General features: G+C 42.2%; 1 protein-coding gene across 4 annotated transcripts in view; it reads left to right on the forward strand.

Annotated features, from left to right (window-relative positions):
- The first annotated feature begins 1,372 nt into the window (after positions 1-1,372).
- gria3a (glutamate receptor, ionotropic, AMPA 3a) overlaps positions 1,373-18,026 on the forward strand; it is a 130,215-nt gene continuing 113,561 nt past the window's right edge. For all 4 annotated transcript variants that reach the window (XM_083782926.1, XM_083782927.1, XM_083782928.1 and 1 more), the window contains exons 1-2: positions 1,373-1,564; positions 1,990-2,148. In XM_083782926.1, the coding sequence (XP_083639052.1) occupies positions 1,477-1,564; positions 1,990-2,148 (247 nt within the window). In that variant the 5' untranslated portion in view covers positions 1,373-1,476. The remainder of the gene's footprint in view (positions 1,565-1,989; positions 2,149-18,026) is intronic.

Below are 18,026 nucleotides of genomic sequence, written 5' to 3' on the forward strand. Positions count from 1 at the left end.
CGGACCCGTGGATTCATGACAAGGAAACCCCGTGCAGCTGGGCTTTAACATTGAGCGCTCGGTTGCACTTCCGCATTTGACATCCAAAAGTTAGTCTCTATCCTTTTCTTACTCTATTCATCTCCAACTTCCATCGTTACTGACTCGGTGCTCTACAGCCGGGCACCGGTCTAGTTGATATGATATATACTGTAATCATATGATCACAGAATGATCATACTAGTATGACAAATCTATAAACGACACACACAACACCACAGAAAACAGTCAGGTCCAACAAAACGCATATAGATTAGGCTACACCACCTTTTATGCAAGGAAAGAGGGTTGATCCACGGTTCTCAAAGTGTGGTCCGCGACCCGGGGATCCGAGAAATATATATATATAGGCCTATATATATATATTTTGGCTATTGAATTAGCCCAGCATGTTGTGTCAAATATGAGATTAAAAGCTTGGGGGCAGTCCGGACCCTTAATTGGGTTTCTGACTATGTGGCCCCCTGAACAATTTAGTTGAATAGCCCCGAATAGTATAGTGTTTTCTGTTTGAATAAAATAGTTCCAAATGGCATATAAATGTAAGGTAAGTATGTTTATCTTGCGAGGATGAGGGGTGTAAATAATATATTTCTCCCCTCCAAGGGGTACCTGCCTGGGCCCAAAAAGTTTGAGAAACCCTGCTGTAAATGATTCTATAGCAATTAAGGTGTGTGTGTGTGTGTGTGTGTGTGTGTGTGTGTGTGTGTGTGTGTGTGTGTGTGTGTGTGTGTGTGTGTGTGTGTGTGTGTGTGTGTGTGTGTGTGTGTGTGTGTGTGTGTGTGTGTGTGTGTGTGTGTGTGTGTGTGTGTGTGTGTGCGCTACTTCAAATGGATAGGCTAATTGGCCTGTTACGACATTGATTTTGTGTGATGTGTATATTAATTTTAATCATTCATGATCTGATCCGGCCAAACAAGACTGCTTAGACTGCATTCACTATAGACTAATAATAATATCTCAAATGTATATAGTACCCAAAGCGCTTTATAATATGCTACTGTCTGATGTTCTGTTATTGCCGCCAAACAGTATAGCCTATAGCCTATACACCAGTGGCTGCGCCGTTTCACACACCACAACTCTGCAGTGACGTGAGGACGGAGGTTGCTCTTCTAATTCAACGTCAAGTTGATAAACGTCCCCGTGCAGCTGGCCAATTCATTGGATGATCCTTTATTCAACAATAAGACCTGCATGGTTCTCGCTCCACCACCATCTTTGAGATAAATCAGTGCCTTTTTTCTTTTAGCGGCAGATAATTGGCGGTGTGGTGTATAGTTGTCATGCATTGACACATTTGCAGTGGGTGCACACAGTGAGAAGACCGGACCGGACACATCTTGAGGAATTTCTCTCTTTTTTTGCGCATCAGCTGTGTTCATGATTTTCCTTCATTACGTCCGTCCAAGGAGTTGATTTCAGTTGTCGGAGAAAATGTGGTATCGCGCAAGAGCGACCGTCCTTTTCTTATTATATTTTTCTGGGACATCGTTTGCGGGGTTTCCGAATCAGATCAACATTGGTAAGTTAACTCTCCCTCCTTGACTTGCATATATATATTTATAGTCTAAACCGCGGGTGTGTTTGTAGCCTACAAGTGTCGGATTCATGTCGCACTGAGTGATAGGGTTTATTTGCATAATACTTATTTGTCAAGTTTACTTGCACTGAACGGTTAGCTGATCTGCGCTCCTTTGTTATGTGGAAATGTCCCTGAAGTTCAAATAATCAAAAACAATATTATGTATTGCGACCAGTCGGAGCAGAAGTTTTCCAGCCTCTCTGCAGTGGGGCAGTTAGCTAGGATTGTCTTCAGTCTTCACTCGCACGATACGCATATAGGCTAATGTGTCATGCGTTGAAAAAGACAGGTTGTTATTTATATCTTAAGCAATTGATTTGACAATAATGACGACATGGTCATTTCTTGAATTCTTTCATGCACAGGTGGACTCTTCATGCGCTCTACAGTGCAGGAGCACAGCGCCTTCAGGTTTGCTGTCCAACTATATAACACAAACCAGAATGTGACGGAGAAACCCTTCCATCTCAATTACAATGTCGACAACCTTGAGTCCTCAAACAGTTTTTCTGTCACACATGCTTGTGAGTATCACGACACTTGCCATTGTATGAATATGTATAGCCTGCTATATATATTTAATCAACAAACAACAACCTTATGTATATAAAACCTTGTTGCCCCAAACTGTATTCGCAGCAATAGAGCCAGCTATAACCTATACCACACTTTCTATAATTTAGATGAAGTTATTTATTTATTTATGAACTAAGCCTATTGTGATGGTTGTGTGGAAATTGGAAACCAGGGACCAGGGGAAGGAGATGATTCCTTGGATAGTTCCTGTTTAATATAGCAAAAATGGAGTACCATGGACAGTTCCTGTGTAGCAAAAAACACTAGTGCCGTCTCTCTCTCTCTCTCTCTCTTTCTCTCTCTCTCTCTCCCCCCCCCCCCCCCACACACACACACACACACCTGTGGATGGTTTGGGAATGTAAAACATTCATCTCAGAGTGCATGGTTGTTGAATAAAAAAATGATACCATGCAGACAGAACACTTTACAAATGGCTGCATATATCAAGCACCATCATTTACTATAATTTAGATGATGGCTGATGGTAATTTCCCTCCTTGAATGAGTGTCCCACTGATGGTCATCAAGCAAGAGGAGGGAGTTTTATTGCTTTGCTCAAGGGCATGTTAACGTGAGTGATTCAGGGTTGGGAGAACGATGCTATTATTATGGAACTGCTGAACTCTCAAACTTACTATAGTGACAAACATACATTGCGCCACAGCCAGAGAGTGAATGTGTACAGGCTACAACAAACCAATTGTGTTTACTAATTAAGGTTTAGTCGGCTACAATTAACCTCGCGTTACCATGGGCTTTCCACCTTGGAGGAAAACCTGGTCTGTGTTACTAAATTGCTGTGTGAACCAGACTGGAGCGGATAATTGACGTCATGTTGTAGTCACTAATTTGTAGTCATCAGGCAGAAAACCACTAATAAGAACTACCCGAAATAATTCCCTACAATCATAATGTTAGGGCCTACCCAATAAAATAGAATTTCCCAGTGGGATAACAAAAGGTATATACAGACCCTAAATATTCTCTGGAAAGTACACACATTTATATTTAAAAAAAAATAGCAAAACTACACCGCATCAAGGATTTTATTGAGTGGGCCCTAACATTTTACCTGAGTTCTCTCCTCCTACCTCATTCTGGTCTCTCTCAAGCAGAAACCATGAAGCCAAACCAGCGGGGGGAAAGAAATCTGATATCTCCATAATAATTTGAAAATGCGGCATCAGTCTCGCATCTATAGCTGCCGCTGATCAGTCCGAAATCCGCTGGTTCGGGGTACATCCTCTCTGCTCGAGAGAGTCCAGATGGAGGCAAGAGGAGGAACTCACTAGTACTACTGCCACAATCTGGCGGAGTCAGGTTACCTAAAATTATGATTGCAGAATTTCTTTTGGGGTACTTCTGATTTCCTGCTTGATGACTACAAATCAGGGACTACAACATTGCCATCCGCTCAAGACCGGATAACAAACCAGATAAGGAATGCTTCCCAGGCAGGCTACAGTTCAAATGATAATGCAGTGTGCACAGCGGCTATCTTTTAGCTGTTGCCTATTCCCATTTCCCATCGTGGTTGTTTACTTTTACGTTGCAATAAAATTCAAGAGTGATCTAGATTGTAGACTGAGCAACATATTGTATATTTGTCACTTCACATTTTTCTTCATTTGTAATGAAGATTTGAGGTATGTTATATAGGTTGTAGCTTAATGATGCATATTGGCCTAGTTGTCTCCCAGAAGCTAATATATTTTAACCATGTCAGTGAATATAATTAGTATATTATTGTTATCAATCAATCAATTCACTTTATTTATAAAGCACATTTAAAACAACAGCATTGAACCAAAGTGCTGTATACACTCTGTAACCAAAGAAAATACAAAAATACTATATGAGAGAAACAATACACAATAAACAAGGGGAAGAAAACACATTCTGGGTGCAAAGTATAGACACATTGCCTAGTGGAAACAGCAACTCTCAGTCTGAAACATGGAAAGCCTGTCACGATCCGGTGGTGTGGTGAGGACCCACATGCAGGACAGCAAGGCAGGTAGAGTTCAAAACCCAAGATTGGATGATTTTTGAGGGGTGATAGCCCCTCCTATATACAGGTTTAATGTTTGTTTTTAGTTCAATGTTTGTTTTAAAAATGCCATTGAGAATGAAGGGAACATTTACGTCATATTGTCCCTCATTACGTCATATTGTCTCTTTATTGTTAATGGCATTTAATGTTTGTGTTGGCACCGTTTGTTTCACATCACCATTACATCACCTAATCAACATGAGTTAGACTGGGTGTGATTTTTGTCCTACATTAAATCGGAGCGGCAGAGGCGGTATTGCAGTCGCTGTTCCGCACTTGTGGCACTTCCCACTGGGAGGAGACCCCGGGGCAGACCAAGGCGCAGTTGGAGGAAACACATCGACTCACTGGCCTTGGAACGTCTCGGATCCCCCAGGAGGAAGTCTCTAATGTTGCTCTGGAGAGGGAAGTCTGGAACACAATGGTGGAGATGTTGCCCCCGCGACCCGACTGTGGATAAGCGGTTGAAGATGGATGGATGGATGGATGGATAAACATTAAATTCCCATTGACAGTGTATGGAGAATTTTACGTCATAGTGTCTGAGCAAATAGGCATAGTGTCTATTTTACGTCATGATGATGTAAGAGTGCCCCTCACTTCACACGGGTGTGATTTATTTAATACAAAACGTCACAGAAAACCTCACAATCACAAACTAACAAGATACAACATTAACATGATGTGACACCAAACAATGACTCGACAAGGACTCGCAGGGGACTGACTGGGGAACACGACTAATATACACATGATGACTGATTATACATGAACAGAACACGAACATAACAGAGTAATACAAGACAAGCAAAGTCTGTGACTGTGACAAAGCCAAGGTGTAGCCTACAAGTGAGTTTTCAAACGTGATTTAAACCAACCATGGTCTATATTATAGACCATGGTTGGTTTAAATCACGTTGGGCACGCACCCAATCTGTGGAATGACCTTATAGACTCTATAAGGTCATTCCACAGTTTGGGCGCGACAGCGGAAAATGATCTATCCCCCCGGGTCTTCAGCCTTGTTGTAAGCCTTATTATAAACATTGTCTGAAGAGGTTATTTCGCATCATTCTACCAGCTCTGCCAGAACTCACTACTTGCTCAAGGGTGTTTGTCAGTAGTTGCTGAGAGAGTGAAGAGAGTGAAAGCCAAATCAGGACTAAAGCAGTAACCCAAGTCCAAGCCTCTCTAAAGCCCAAATCACACCAAAGGGTCATGTCGAGAAAAAACGTTTTTTAAGGTTGCATTGGTGTGGTTGACCTTTAAAACTGTTTTGTCCCCACCCGACCCTTTGGTGTGGTTTGGGCTTTACACACACGCACACACACACGCACATCTATGACGTCTTCACGGTGATGTAATGCATCAAATGACATTGCCGTCATAGCTTAGTTTAGAAACTATTTTCTTGCAGCTTGGACTCCTCATGCATAGAAGGAGGCATGAGGTCAGTCCGCTGCCCCCCCCCCAGGTTGGCAGAGGAAGTGTAGCGCCCAGGATTACATTAGATAATTGGCACTGGGTGAAAAAGAAAACTGGGTTACAAAATCGTGGGATAAAAATGTATTTAAAAAAAAAGAAACTATTTTCTTGTCTTCCTTAATCACCTCCCCAAAATACTCAAGTTTGCACATCTAGCATTGCATTTATGAGATGATAATAGGAAGTACTTTCAATCTCAGCGTTTGAGTTCTACCTTTAATCTACATTAGCTCAAGAAAACGCTTCTTTAGGATCATAATTGGAGTCCTTCCCATGTGCCAGATTACAAGTCGCCACGGGTATAGTGCAATCATATTTGCAAAAGACCATACTTGTCATAAGTTAATTCCTTAGAGTGCTACCTGCTGCAATTTAAACCGCTAGCTAGAGGGAACACTGAGCTATTATCTTTTTGAGGGGCGATAACCCCTCCGCTCCTACATCCAGCTTTTTGTGTGTGTGTGTGTGTGTGAACACGGACTTTGTCCTAACACAAACATTGAAGACGAAGGTGAGGATGCAAATTTTGATTACCCGGAATGAGATGATGTATGATTATGATGAAGAGAGAGCGCCTCTCTCTCACTTCACACAGGTGTGATTTTTATTTGAAAAGTTATTACATTTTACGTAACGCAAATGACAGAGAACAAAGAGTAGAAGAGGTAACCGTGGTGAACCAGGAACTTTCAAAGATTTAGTGAGGACGAAAGTGCTGGTGGCGATTTCTAAGAACAAGGGTGACGTGCAGAGTTGTGGAAACTACAGAGGAATATAGTTGATGAGCAGAGTCAAGTTATGGGACAGAGTCACAGAGTAGTAGTGGAAGCTAGACTAAGGGCATTTCTGAGCAGCAGTATGGTTTCATGCCAAGGAAGAGTACTACAGAGATGCAATATTTGCTTTGAGGATACTGAGAAGTTCAGAGGGAGCTGCATTGTCTTTGTAGATCTGAAGAAAGCATATGATCGGGTGCAGAGAGAGGAACTGTGGTATTGTACGAGGAGGTCTGGAGTGACAGAGAAGTATGTTGGAGTGTATGGGAGTTGTAAGACAGTGGTGAGGTGTGCTATGGGTGTGACAGAGGAGTTGAAGGTGGAAGTGGGTCTGCATCAAGGATCAGCACGGAGCCCCTTCTTTGTTCGCCACGGTGATGGACATGCTGACAGATGAGGTTAGACAGGAATCCCCATGGACCATGATGTTTGCAGATGACATTGTGACCTGTAGTGAGAGCAGTGAGTAGGTAGAGGAAACTCTAGAGAGGTGGAGATATGCCCTGGAAAGGAGAGGGATGAAGGTTAGCCGCGGCAAGACCGAATACATGTGTGTGAATAAGAGGAAGATATACAGGGAGTAGACGAGTAGAGAAGGCGGAGGACTTTAAGTACTTGTGGTCAACATTTCAGAGCGTGAAAAGAGTGTGGAAAAGAGGTGAAGAAACGAGTGCAAGCAGGTTGGAATGGGTGGAGAAAAGTGTCCTGTGTTGATGTGTGATAGGAAAGTATCAGCAAGAATGACAGAGAAGGGGTACAAGATGGTAGTGAGACCCGCTATGTTGTATGGTCGCACTGAGGAAAAACCAAGGAAGCTCTGAGAAGGAAAAGAAGTGGTCACGTGACTGGGCTGCGCCATGACACTTTCATGCCCAGTCACGTGACCACTTCTCTTCCTTCTCAGAGCTTTCTTGGGAAAAAACAGGAAGCAGAGCTGGACATAGCGGAGACTCATATGGTGAGGTTCTCTCTGGGAGGATGGATAGGATCAGGAACGAGTACGTCAGAGGGTCAGCGCATGTCAGATGTTTTGCAGATAAAGCCAAAGAGGCCAGACTGAGATGGTTTTGGACACGTACAGAGGAGGAATAGTGAGTATAGCGGTAGAAGGATGTTGAGATGTGGTTGGAACTACCAGAAGACCAAAGAGAAGATTTATGGATGTAGTGAAAGAGGACATGAAATTAGTTGGTGTGAGAGAAGAGGAGGCGGAGGACAGGGTGAGATGGAGGCAGATGATTCGCTGTGGTCGACCTCTGAAGGGAAAAGAAGAAGAATAATTAAATTTGAACACAGAGATTTAGAATATCAGTATCACCAGTAGTCATATACTGTAGGATCAATGTCACACATTAATTAGGAAAAGTGATTTCATTGTCTCCTGAATCCTGAAGACTTGAACATGTGGATGTATAGGGACTAGGGAGTATCACAAAGATCAGAAGGTCTTTGGAACTAACGTTTTGCTGAAGCATAAGAAATTGCATCCCTTTGTTGTGGTATTTTATTTCTTGCTAAGTCAGGAGAGTTTATCTTGGCCAGAAATCTAGATGCATTATTTACATTTGAAAAAGCTCAATGGTCCACAGTCCATAATGCCCTACAATAAATTATCTATAACATGTTGCTATTTAACTATAAGTTCTGCATGTCTCATTCTATGGATTGGAATATCCAGTTTTGACAGGCAGAGGATGGTCACCTTTCATTAAACCATTTTTACTCTTTTCTTTCCTTAAACAAGATAAAGCAGAGCATGTATCAATCATTTAAAAGACTGAGTCATAATGTATAGAACCAACTTTTTCATTTCTGTCTAGCGTAGCCAGTATGGATTGTGAGCAGAGTAAAGGAGGACACCACACACTCTCCTCTGATTGGGTCAGTGTGTAATGATTGTTGCAGATCCCTGATGGCATTGACTGTGATATTGACAGCATGGGTCAATGTCGGAAGGCCTCAGTACAGTAGGGAAGTGTGCAGTTCCTGTTTGTTTGAGTATGGACAAAATAATCTACCTCTCTAAATGCAAATGTATACTTGTAGATCTTTTCATACTGTAACTACAATACAGTGAGCTTTACATTACAAATGGCAACAAAATATCAAATAGCAGAGATTACACTGGCTTGAACAGTCATTGTATTATATTAGTTCATAATGGAATGGTTAGGCTATTGTATTGTAGACCATACTGTTGTACTCCTTCCCTGCATTGGTCAAAGACAGCTGATGTGTTGTTCACTACAGTATGTCACAAATCTGTGACTGTGACTCAACTGGAACTTCTGTACGTACGTTGATGTGAGACACCTTGCCCCAGGCTAGGATGCTTTGTGCGCATAGATGCAGAAATGAGAAGGTCGTCAATGTCGTCCATTAAGGCTGGGGTCAAAACAGGGGAGAGTGTGGGTGGAGAAAAAGGCTCCAGCACAGTCGTTGACTGTACTATTAATCTAGTCAGTGTGGAATTAAGCTGAAGCGTTGTTCTATTAAAAGTTTCAAATTGAAGTGAGGACAGGTAATGGGAAATGAATAAGATTGTATTGGCAATTTCACAGCTTGTACAAAATCCATTAAGCGTTTTTCTTTTTTTTTTTTTTCTCCGGTAGACCTGTGGTTATGAACATAATTCATTTAGGAATTCAGATGATTGTGCATTAGGCTAAGTGTTGAAAAACATCTATCCATTACATGTTGGATAACTCGAAAGTGGATTTTCGAATAATTTGCAAATGTGTTATGGTCTCATAATAACTGTGCAATGTAGGAGTATGGACGACAGTGTAACAGAGATGCTTCATGACAGAGCGTTGCAGGCATTCTCAAAAAACCGCATTATGCATTTTCCTTACCGACCTCTTATTATACTGTACTTTACGGAGCTAACAATAACATTGCTCATCACAGAAATAGATGTCCCCTTGATCAAATTTCATTTGGAACAATTTTATTCCCTTCTCAAGCTAGTTCCCAATTTCTCCTGAGGCACAGTAAAGCTCCAGTATTACTTTAATACCACACTGGAGAGAGCACTGCACACTTCCAGCGCCACTGATTAACTGTCGGGTTGGTTGGAACAGAGACATCTATGCTCAGTGTGTGACGGCTTATGAAATTGTACCACTGCTGTTAAGCCGCCTCAGGGTTCAACTGTGGGCCTTTCCACGATTGCTTGTTGTACAGTGGTTGATATTTGACTTTCACCTCTCCAGTCAAGTAGGGGTTTCGCAGGGCCAGAAGCTTCTTTCTTCCAGGCAAGACTTTGATCAACCATGATAATGAATGTATTACCGTGGTCAGAACATTAATAACACAACTAGAGCGTTGCCCGTGGGGCCTCTACAGCGGTGCCCGTTGGGCACTGGCCTACTTGGAACGATGCAGGTTAGAAATGCATGCCCCACCCAGATATTATGCGTTAGAGTCTCTACAGCGGTGCCCGTTGGGCACTGGCCTACTTGGAACGATGCAAGTTGGAAATGCATTCCCCACCCAGATATTATGTCTGTCTCCCTTTTATGCCCATATATGGAGTTCTTTGTAAGGCATGCCCAAATATGGAGTATATGCAGCCAGCTTGTGGAGTTCTGTGTCAGGCATGCTCAAATATGGAGTGTTGTGAGGTCAGAACAGGCCAGCTCCATATATGGATACTGGGCAGGGGCCCGGTCCAGAGCCCGGGCAGAGGCCTTTTGTGGCGGTTCTGGACAACCGTGGGTCTGGCCGACTCGACAGCGGGCACTGCACCCCCTGTGGTGGTGTGGAACGCGTGTGTTGAATTTGAAGTCGGTGGGGCGAACGGTTCTCGAGTTACGTGGATTACACACAGACATACATACATAGACAGAGACATTTATAGTTAGACGAAGCTCCAAGATGTGGTACAAAAGATACACAGAAGATACACACAAGGGAGATAATGGGATACGCTTAGGGCTACGGCACTACTAGTAATGTCCAATAAGTAATCACAAGATGATGAGATGTCTCGACGCTTACACGGTGCACATTCATGCACAGTGTCCTTTCCGTACAAAGATAATATAAAAGCCATCCGCAGACCCGCTGGCTTTAAACCTGTATACTCTGTTCTGAACACAGAATCAAATTAAGGAAGCGTTCAAGAAAGCAGGATTAGATTCTCACTGCTTGTGTGGAAGAGTAAGTGGTGTGGGGGTCTTTGGCCCACTTGAAGACAGACTGAAATAGCCACCGTTCTTTAGTTTTAAGGCATAGCGTGGCGGCGGCCTGATGTTTACGGTGTGACTTGTGTTAGTGTTACATTATAATCTTCCAAATAGAACGTTTGCTTTTAGGGATTTAGTTGCTAAGGCGGTCGGTCCATGTCACATTCACAAGACCACACGAATGGCTTAGAATATTTTGGGGAGAAAATCCATGTTTCTAGCTAAAACTCCAATTAACCACAGACTTCTGATGCTCGGTCAAAAATAGCCACATGTATGTGCAGTGCAGTATGTGTCAACTATTATGTCAGAAGATGTTGTTATCCCTCAACCCATCCACACCTTTCCCAGGCTGTCCAGGCAGCAGTGCTGTGTGGATAATGATGCTGTGAAATGGCAGAACTTCTTTAGTTGTGTTGGTTAGATAGTGGGATGTGCCGTGCCCTCATAATACTGCATCAGAAAGTGCTTACATGTCGGAGTGAGAGTGATCATTACTGACAAGCCACAGTGATGGCAGTGAGGCACAATATTCCATAGTCTTACACAACACTCTTAGTCATGTGCCCCACAAAGCAGCGCTGCCTCTGAAAGCTGCTACGATTCACTAAATGTGTCCTAAACATTATTGAGGACAAACTATGAACTACATAGAACTACTAATAATAAGCAGGTCAACCATACCAGTGGTGCACTGAAAAGTTGCAGCTTTTCAAAGACTTGCATTATGCGCTTCATACTTAAGTTCACTTCATAATTGTATTGTGAATTGTGTTATTATACATAAAGTTGATATAATATCTAGATTTACAATATTTGTATATAACCGCTTACCCTGTACATACCGTAAATATGTGCTTGCATGCACTTCATATAAAATGTGCACAATGGTACGTCACATGACACAACAATGGAATGTACGATGAATGTAAGGATTACTGTTCTGTGATGATGTCATGTCATAAGCGTATTTCAAGGCTGTAATATGCAACTCAAGCAAAGTACACTAAATGTCACCATCACGACTTCACGCTGCTACTAGTTTGCATGGCAAATGATGGAATCTTTCGCTTTCCTCAAAAGCAACACATATCATAATCTTTTCATTTTGTTGTTTACAGTACCACAGTATGATCACCTTCTGCTGCAGAGCATCAAAAGTCACTTATTTAATATCTGAAGAAACATGACTGTATATGCACGGAGCATGCTCTATTCCCCTGCCTCTTGTTAAAATGGTCTGGGGATCTTGTTCCTGCAGCATGCAAAGCATGTGTAGGTGGAATTTACCAGCGCTTCTGCACAGCCCTGGTGAAATTACCATATAAGAGTCTACTGGCCCTGTCTGTCTTTCACTGCGGCTGGTCTTCCTCCTACGATGTTGTTTTAGTACAGCATGTGTGGGCTGCATACAACAAGTGGTTCTCACATTATAGGGACAATCCAATTTAGCAGGGGATGATTTTAAAGATGGAGTGCCGTGATTTTTTTCCACACTTAAACATGATCATCAGGTGTATTTAGGTGTATATGAGGTATAATTTTTTCAAAAAAGTGTACAGTATTTGTTAAAATGATGCTTTTATGTGGACACACCCACCAGTTCATTAGGTATGCGTGAGTTTAACCATAGCACCACCCACCTAATCCAGTCCCTCCGCCTCCTCCTTTAAGACCACCCACTTGTCCTAGTCCCTCCCCCTCCTTATAAAAGGACAGCCCATGGCTCTGCCCTTTTGTTTACTTAATGGCAAATTGGTGTCTGTAAAAACTCATGTTTTTGTGAATGTTAGAAGTGAACACTTCCCAAATTTCTGAGATATCGTATAGGCACCAATGTGCACTTATACTGCCACCATCCATGTATAGACAGAATAATACCACGCATCCATACCATATCAGATCTGATTTTTCTGATTTTTTATAATCATTTATTTTTTTCCTCCAATTATATTGACCCTATTGTCGCAATCAGCTCAGCTCATCATCCAATTCGATCATAGTTTAACAGCAGAAACAATTAGTTTGATAGATAATTTAGCCTACAATATATTGTAGGCTATTGATTTCCTCCAGCTAAGCACCCTGGCATTAAAACTGTCCTTTATCTGACTGCATTGAGTTTCAGCAAAAGTCGCCAGATTTAAAGAAACAAGCGGCCAGGTCCACAAAAATAGGTCACAGAAATTGCTGTGAATATTTATGAAAACGTTTCAAAAACACCAATCCTTTTAACAACATATTAATCTGAGGGTCCTTCACATGAACCATTGGTCAAGTCAACCACATCTCCCCTGAAAGTTACTTATATGAAAACAAGCCCAAGTCGCTTGTAATAGCCAGACATGGCAACCTGACTTCCAGCGCGACACAACATACTTCTAATTCTTGACTTTACAGCCTCGTATAAGTATTAGGACCTACATACATATTGACTACAACAGCCAACAAGAATGCACACTGTGACACTACACTCTGTATCAAAGCCCGACCACTGTGATTATAAAAGAAACAACCTACTCCTTGAGAAGAGCATGAGCAACTATACAGCAGAGCAGGTAGGCTATAAGACTGGTTTGTTGTGGTTTTCCTTGATTAATCCTGAGGACCCGACGTGAACATTTACTTGATTCCAATCTAACGAAAAACAGTCTGCTCTGCTGTGAACTGGTAATGTGTGAAATGACTGTTAGACACAGAGCAGCAAAAGCAAACTGGTTGTGTTCAGTTCACACGTGTGTATGTGGCAGGCAGCTCCGCCCACAGAGGTTGTCGTATTTAAAAAATATGTATAGAGGGGGAGGTGCGTGTGTGCGTGCAATATTTTTACGTCACACTATCCGTGTTTACTTCATTGGCCCGTTTGACCGTCAAGGGTTCAGCCTCCAGGAAGAAACCCTAAATACAAAGTTATTACACCATTGGACATAAAAATGACTCCAGGGTGTCTAATGAAGTACTGTCACCCCATAGACACATGAAAAGCTGGAAAAATACAAAAATTGTGGCACTCCATCTTTAAATAACCGGCCCCCGTCCATTTAAGTGTGATTAACTGAGTTGAGTTGATGGAGGAACCTATTATGTTTCTTACTGTACATTCATATGTAGCCATGAATACGGTCCCGAGGAGAAATGCCCACTTCAACCTTCAACAGTGTGAATAATGCATTCCGTGTGCTGCTATCTCCATATTTGCTCAACTGTGAGTGTAATGGAACATCCCAACAGACATGTAGTTCAGCAACCATCCAGAAATAACCTATGCTTGCTAAACCCATTTTGGCCTGACACTAGATTCTACAAAATGGGTGAACGGTGAAATGACGTCAGAATTCCGCTTTTTATGACGTAAATTAAACATCAAACATTAAAGGACAACTTTAGTTTTTTTCAACCAAGGTTCATGTTTTACGTTGTTATTAGAGAAAGTAATTTATTTTCATTTGCTGCTTTCTTTTGGGGCATTCGAGCACGGAGCTAAATATGTATTTCTTTACAAAATCTTATAGCAATTTCTTTTTTTATTCTTTACTATAGTCCTACTAGACCCCAAGAAATTACATTTGGCCACAAAAGATCACGGGATCTACTGAATGTGTCAAACTGACAAATTGAGCCTATGCCACACAGTGTGGCTTCCCCCCAGTAGGCTACCTTCACATTCAGTAGATCCTGTGATCTTCTGTGGCCAGATGTAATTTATTGGGGTCTAGTAGGACTATAGTAAATAATAAAAAAAGAAATCGCTATAAAGTTTTGTAAATAAATACATATTTAGCCCCATGCTCGAATGCCCCCGCCCCCTGTCAAAAACAGCTAAAATTCCTAAAACGAAAGAAAGCAGCAAATGAAAAAAAAAATTACACTCATCTTTTACTTTCTCTCATAACAACCTTGAAAAAAACTAAAGTTGTCCTTTAAACGCATTGAAATTGAAGGGAAAATGTATGTCATATGTAAACGAGCAAATCTGCTAACCAATCACAGGCAACAGGCATTCTGATTGGCCAGTATGAGATGATGCATGGTGATGGTACGATGATAATTGAGCGCCCCTCACTTCACACGGATGTGATTTTTATATTATTACTCACTGTATCCGTCTTCTATCTGTGTCCCTTTTATGCCCATATATGGAGTTCCTTGCCAGACATGCTCAATTATGGAGTCCAGGTCTGTCTATAGTCATCAGTACTATGACTTCATATTGAAGATATCATGGTATTCCATTATGGGGATTTGCGGATTTATCAATATTTTTTGGACAACCGGTGCTGCATCACACCCATGAATTGCTGCTGGTCAACCATACAGTACCACGAGACCCCAATAAACGTACCTATAGTGAGACAATCTGCAGCTGAAAAATATATACTGTATAAATAAACTCTGCGTTGTTAACACATTCTGTACGGGAACCCCTTTTGGTGTTTTAAGTTATACTTTAGCTATTGAAAAATACCAGATCTACAAGCTCATAGGGCCGGCACCGAGTGCCGAGCTACATATGAGCTTGTAGGTCTGCTGGAACAAATTTTTTTTCAGATGGGGATCCGCGGCCAAATACAGATAATTTTAATCTGACGTCATTTCTCCGTTCATCGTCAATGGCAAAAAAAAACTTGAGACGGGCCGGGAAATTTTTTTGCGGGCATTTGACCGGAATTCTCTTACCGTGGTCAATGAGACGTCTGCACGGGGACAAAAGCAGGGGCCGCTTAAAAATAAACAAACAAACGAATTGCCCAAAGCCTGAGTGAACAAACGTCTCTTTCACTTGAAAGAGTCCAATGTTGGCATCTTTGTGAATCTACGAGGGGAGAGAGTTCCAAAGGGCAGGGGCTGCCTTATAAAAAGCTCTGTCGCCGAGGGTAAAACTGCCCCCGCTGGTCGTTGCATAACCAGAGCGGCATGCTCCCCATCTTAAGTTCTTCTGGTCTATGTAATTCCACAGTTTGGCCATATGCCCCCTATAGAGCTGCTGCTTTATACCCACCTGGAGAAAAGTATTTGTGATTCTGACCTGAGATCAGATTCATACGAGGTTTCCACTGGACACACACTGGTCTGATTAAACACATTCTGACCTGAGATCAGATTAAAAAAATGTCAGTCGTTCTTCGATTTTTCAAAAATAGCAGACCTACAAGCTCGTATCGCGCCACTCGGTGGCGCGATATGAGCTTGTAGATCTGCTATTTTTCAATAGCTAAAGCATAACATGATGCCAACACCAAAATGGGTGCCCGGTCAGAATGGGTTAAAGACAATATAGACAATAGAGCTTCAAAGTGTCTGTAAAACAAAACACAATGCAAGAGAAAGAACTATATCTGCACACGCAGATTAGACACACCGACGGACCGACATGCAGAAACATGCGGTCGGGTGGAACATGCGCTGCTCCGTGCTGTACCCCGGCCTATATCTTGACCTATTGTATTGGCTAAAACTGTTCTATACTGTATGCAGAACATTTGCTATCACATTCAATATGATGGTGGTTATTGGTTAAGATAAACCTACCCATGAACTTACAAAGCTGATATCTGTTCAAACCACCCTCTATGAAAATGATGGTAAATTGACCCTGTCTTCTGCACGGAAAAGCTGCCATGTAGAAAGCATTTGTGTCTCATGCACTCAGTCCTCCTCTTTCACTCAACATCATATCAGACCCTCAGACATGTCTCTGCGATCAGACACTTACCCCGGTGAACACCGGCCTTTCCTCTCCACCTTCATGGCCACTTTAGTGAGATCAACTGAAGGTTTACTGCTCTCATTACCTCCAGAGTAGTCTGGAGACAGACTGTCAGTGGGCTCCGTCAAAAGAGGGCGCTGTTTTTCCTTTATTTGCCGATGGGTTTCAGATTGCCTCCAGAGTAGCTCAGAGAACTAGGTTTTTAACACGGCTATAGAAAAACAACCTCCCCAGTAGGCAACAGTGCACACATAAGCAGATTATCTGTTAGGGATATGCCACTGTCCTCACAGTGCACAACAAACCATAGGCATAGCACAAACACAATGATATTGCACACTCCCTCTGCATTCGTATAGCTCCGGGTCTCAGTGACTGCTTTCCGTTCCTCCATCATGTATTTATAAGTTCTCCGTGCGAGGTGTTGTTCACCTCTGTATTACCCAGAAGTCTTCATCCAGTCCAGACCCTTATGACAGAACTTCTTGACTTCTTATAAGGTTCTCAGTCACATGAATAATGATAGACTTTCTGACTTGCCTGTGGTGTTTCATTTAAGGACAGGTTCAGGCTCAGAATCAGCTTTATTTGTCACATGACAGGTTTACAGGTGTAAAGAAGTGGGTGAAATGATCTATTTCTGGTAGAAGAGCGAGGATGGAGGTGAAGTGAGAGCAGAGGGGAACGAGATAGAATCCGGTTACATCAAACACAGATAGCATGCGTGATAGCAGGCATATGAAGATTCGAACATCAGCATAAATATGCAGGTGTGTGCATGTTCTTTTAGGAACAGCTTGCTACCAGGTTGGGTGGTGTGTGTGCGTGTGTGTGTGTGTGTTTGTGTGCGTGTTGGTTGTGATTTCCTTCACTCCATTGCCTTCAGCAGTAGAGCTTCAGAGAGTTCACTTTGTAGACTGGCGACATGGCACACACTGTGCGGTATACATGCAGGTCCTTCCCCCATATAACCAGATGCCTGCATGGGATTATATCGCTCTGGTCTCAACATCGCCATGTTTTCTAGAGAAACACAATTGAGTGTCAGGGCTGCTGGGACCGCTGCATCCACCCATTAAGTTTAACGAGGTGTCAAGAGCAGAGAGAGAGAGAGAAGTGAGAGAGAGAGAGAGGGAGGGAGGGTACTGTCTATGCTACCGGTGTCTCTCACAAAGGCACGTCTGATGGAGAAGGTGTTAATTAGATCGGGACGTGTGAGAATGATGTTAGATGCTTAAGATAAAGCCATACCAAAACGTATTGTACAAAATTGCCTAAAAACATAATACGGTATTTTAAAAGATATTTTGGACCATGTAATAAATGCTTTCACGATCTACTGTATTTCCGATATATTGTGGACAATTGGAGGAATCCAGATTAGATGAAAGTCTTTTGGTGCAGGGCTCAATAATGTAATAGCAATTAAGAAGTAGCCAACGGACGCGTTTCGACCTGATAGGCCTTCCTCAGCGTTGTCAATGCTGAGAAAGTGTGCTGTCTACGCCTTCATTTCTATGACAATATTTGTTTTTGCATCAATCTTCCAAACATATTTGACCATTTATCAGGCTATAATATATAGCCTAATACATTTTGTGTTAAAACAAAA

This window comes from Protomyctophum parallelum, assembly GCF_964188405.1.
Source record: "Protomyctophum parallelum genome assembly, chromosome: 1".
In the NCBI taxonomy this organism is placed as follows: Eukaryota; Metazoa; Chordata; class Actinopteri; order Myctophiformes; family Myctophidae; genus Protomyctophum; species Protomyctophum parallelum.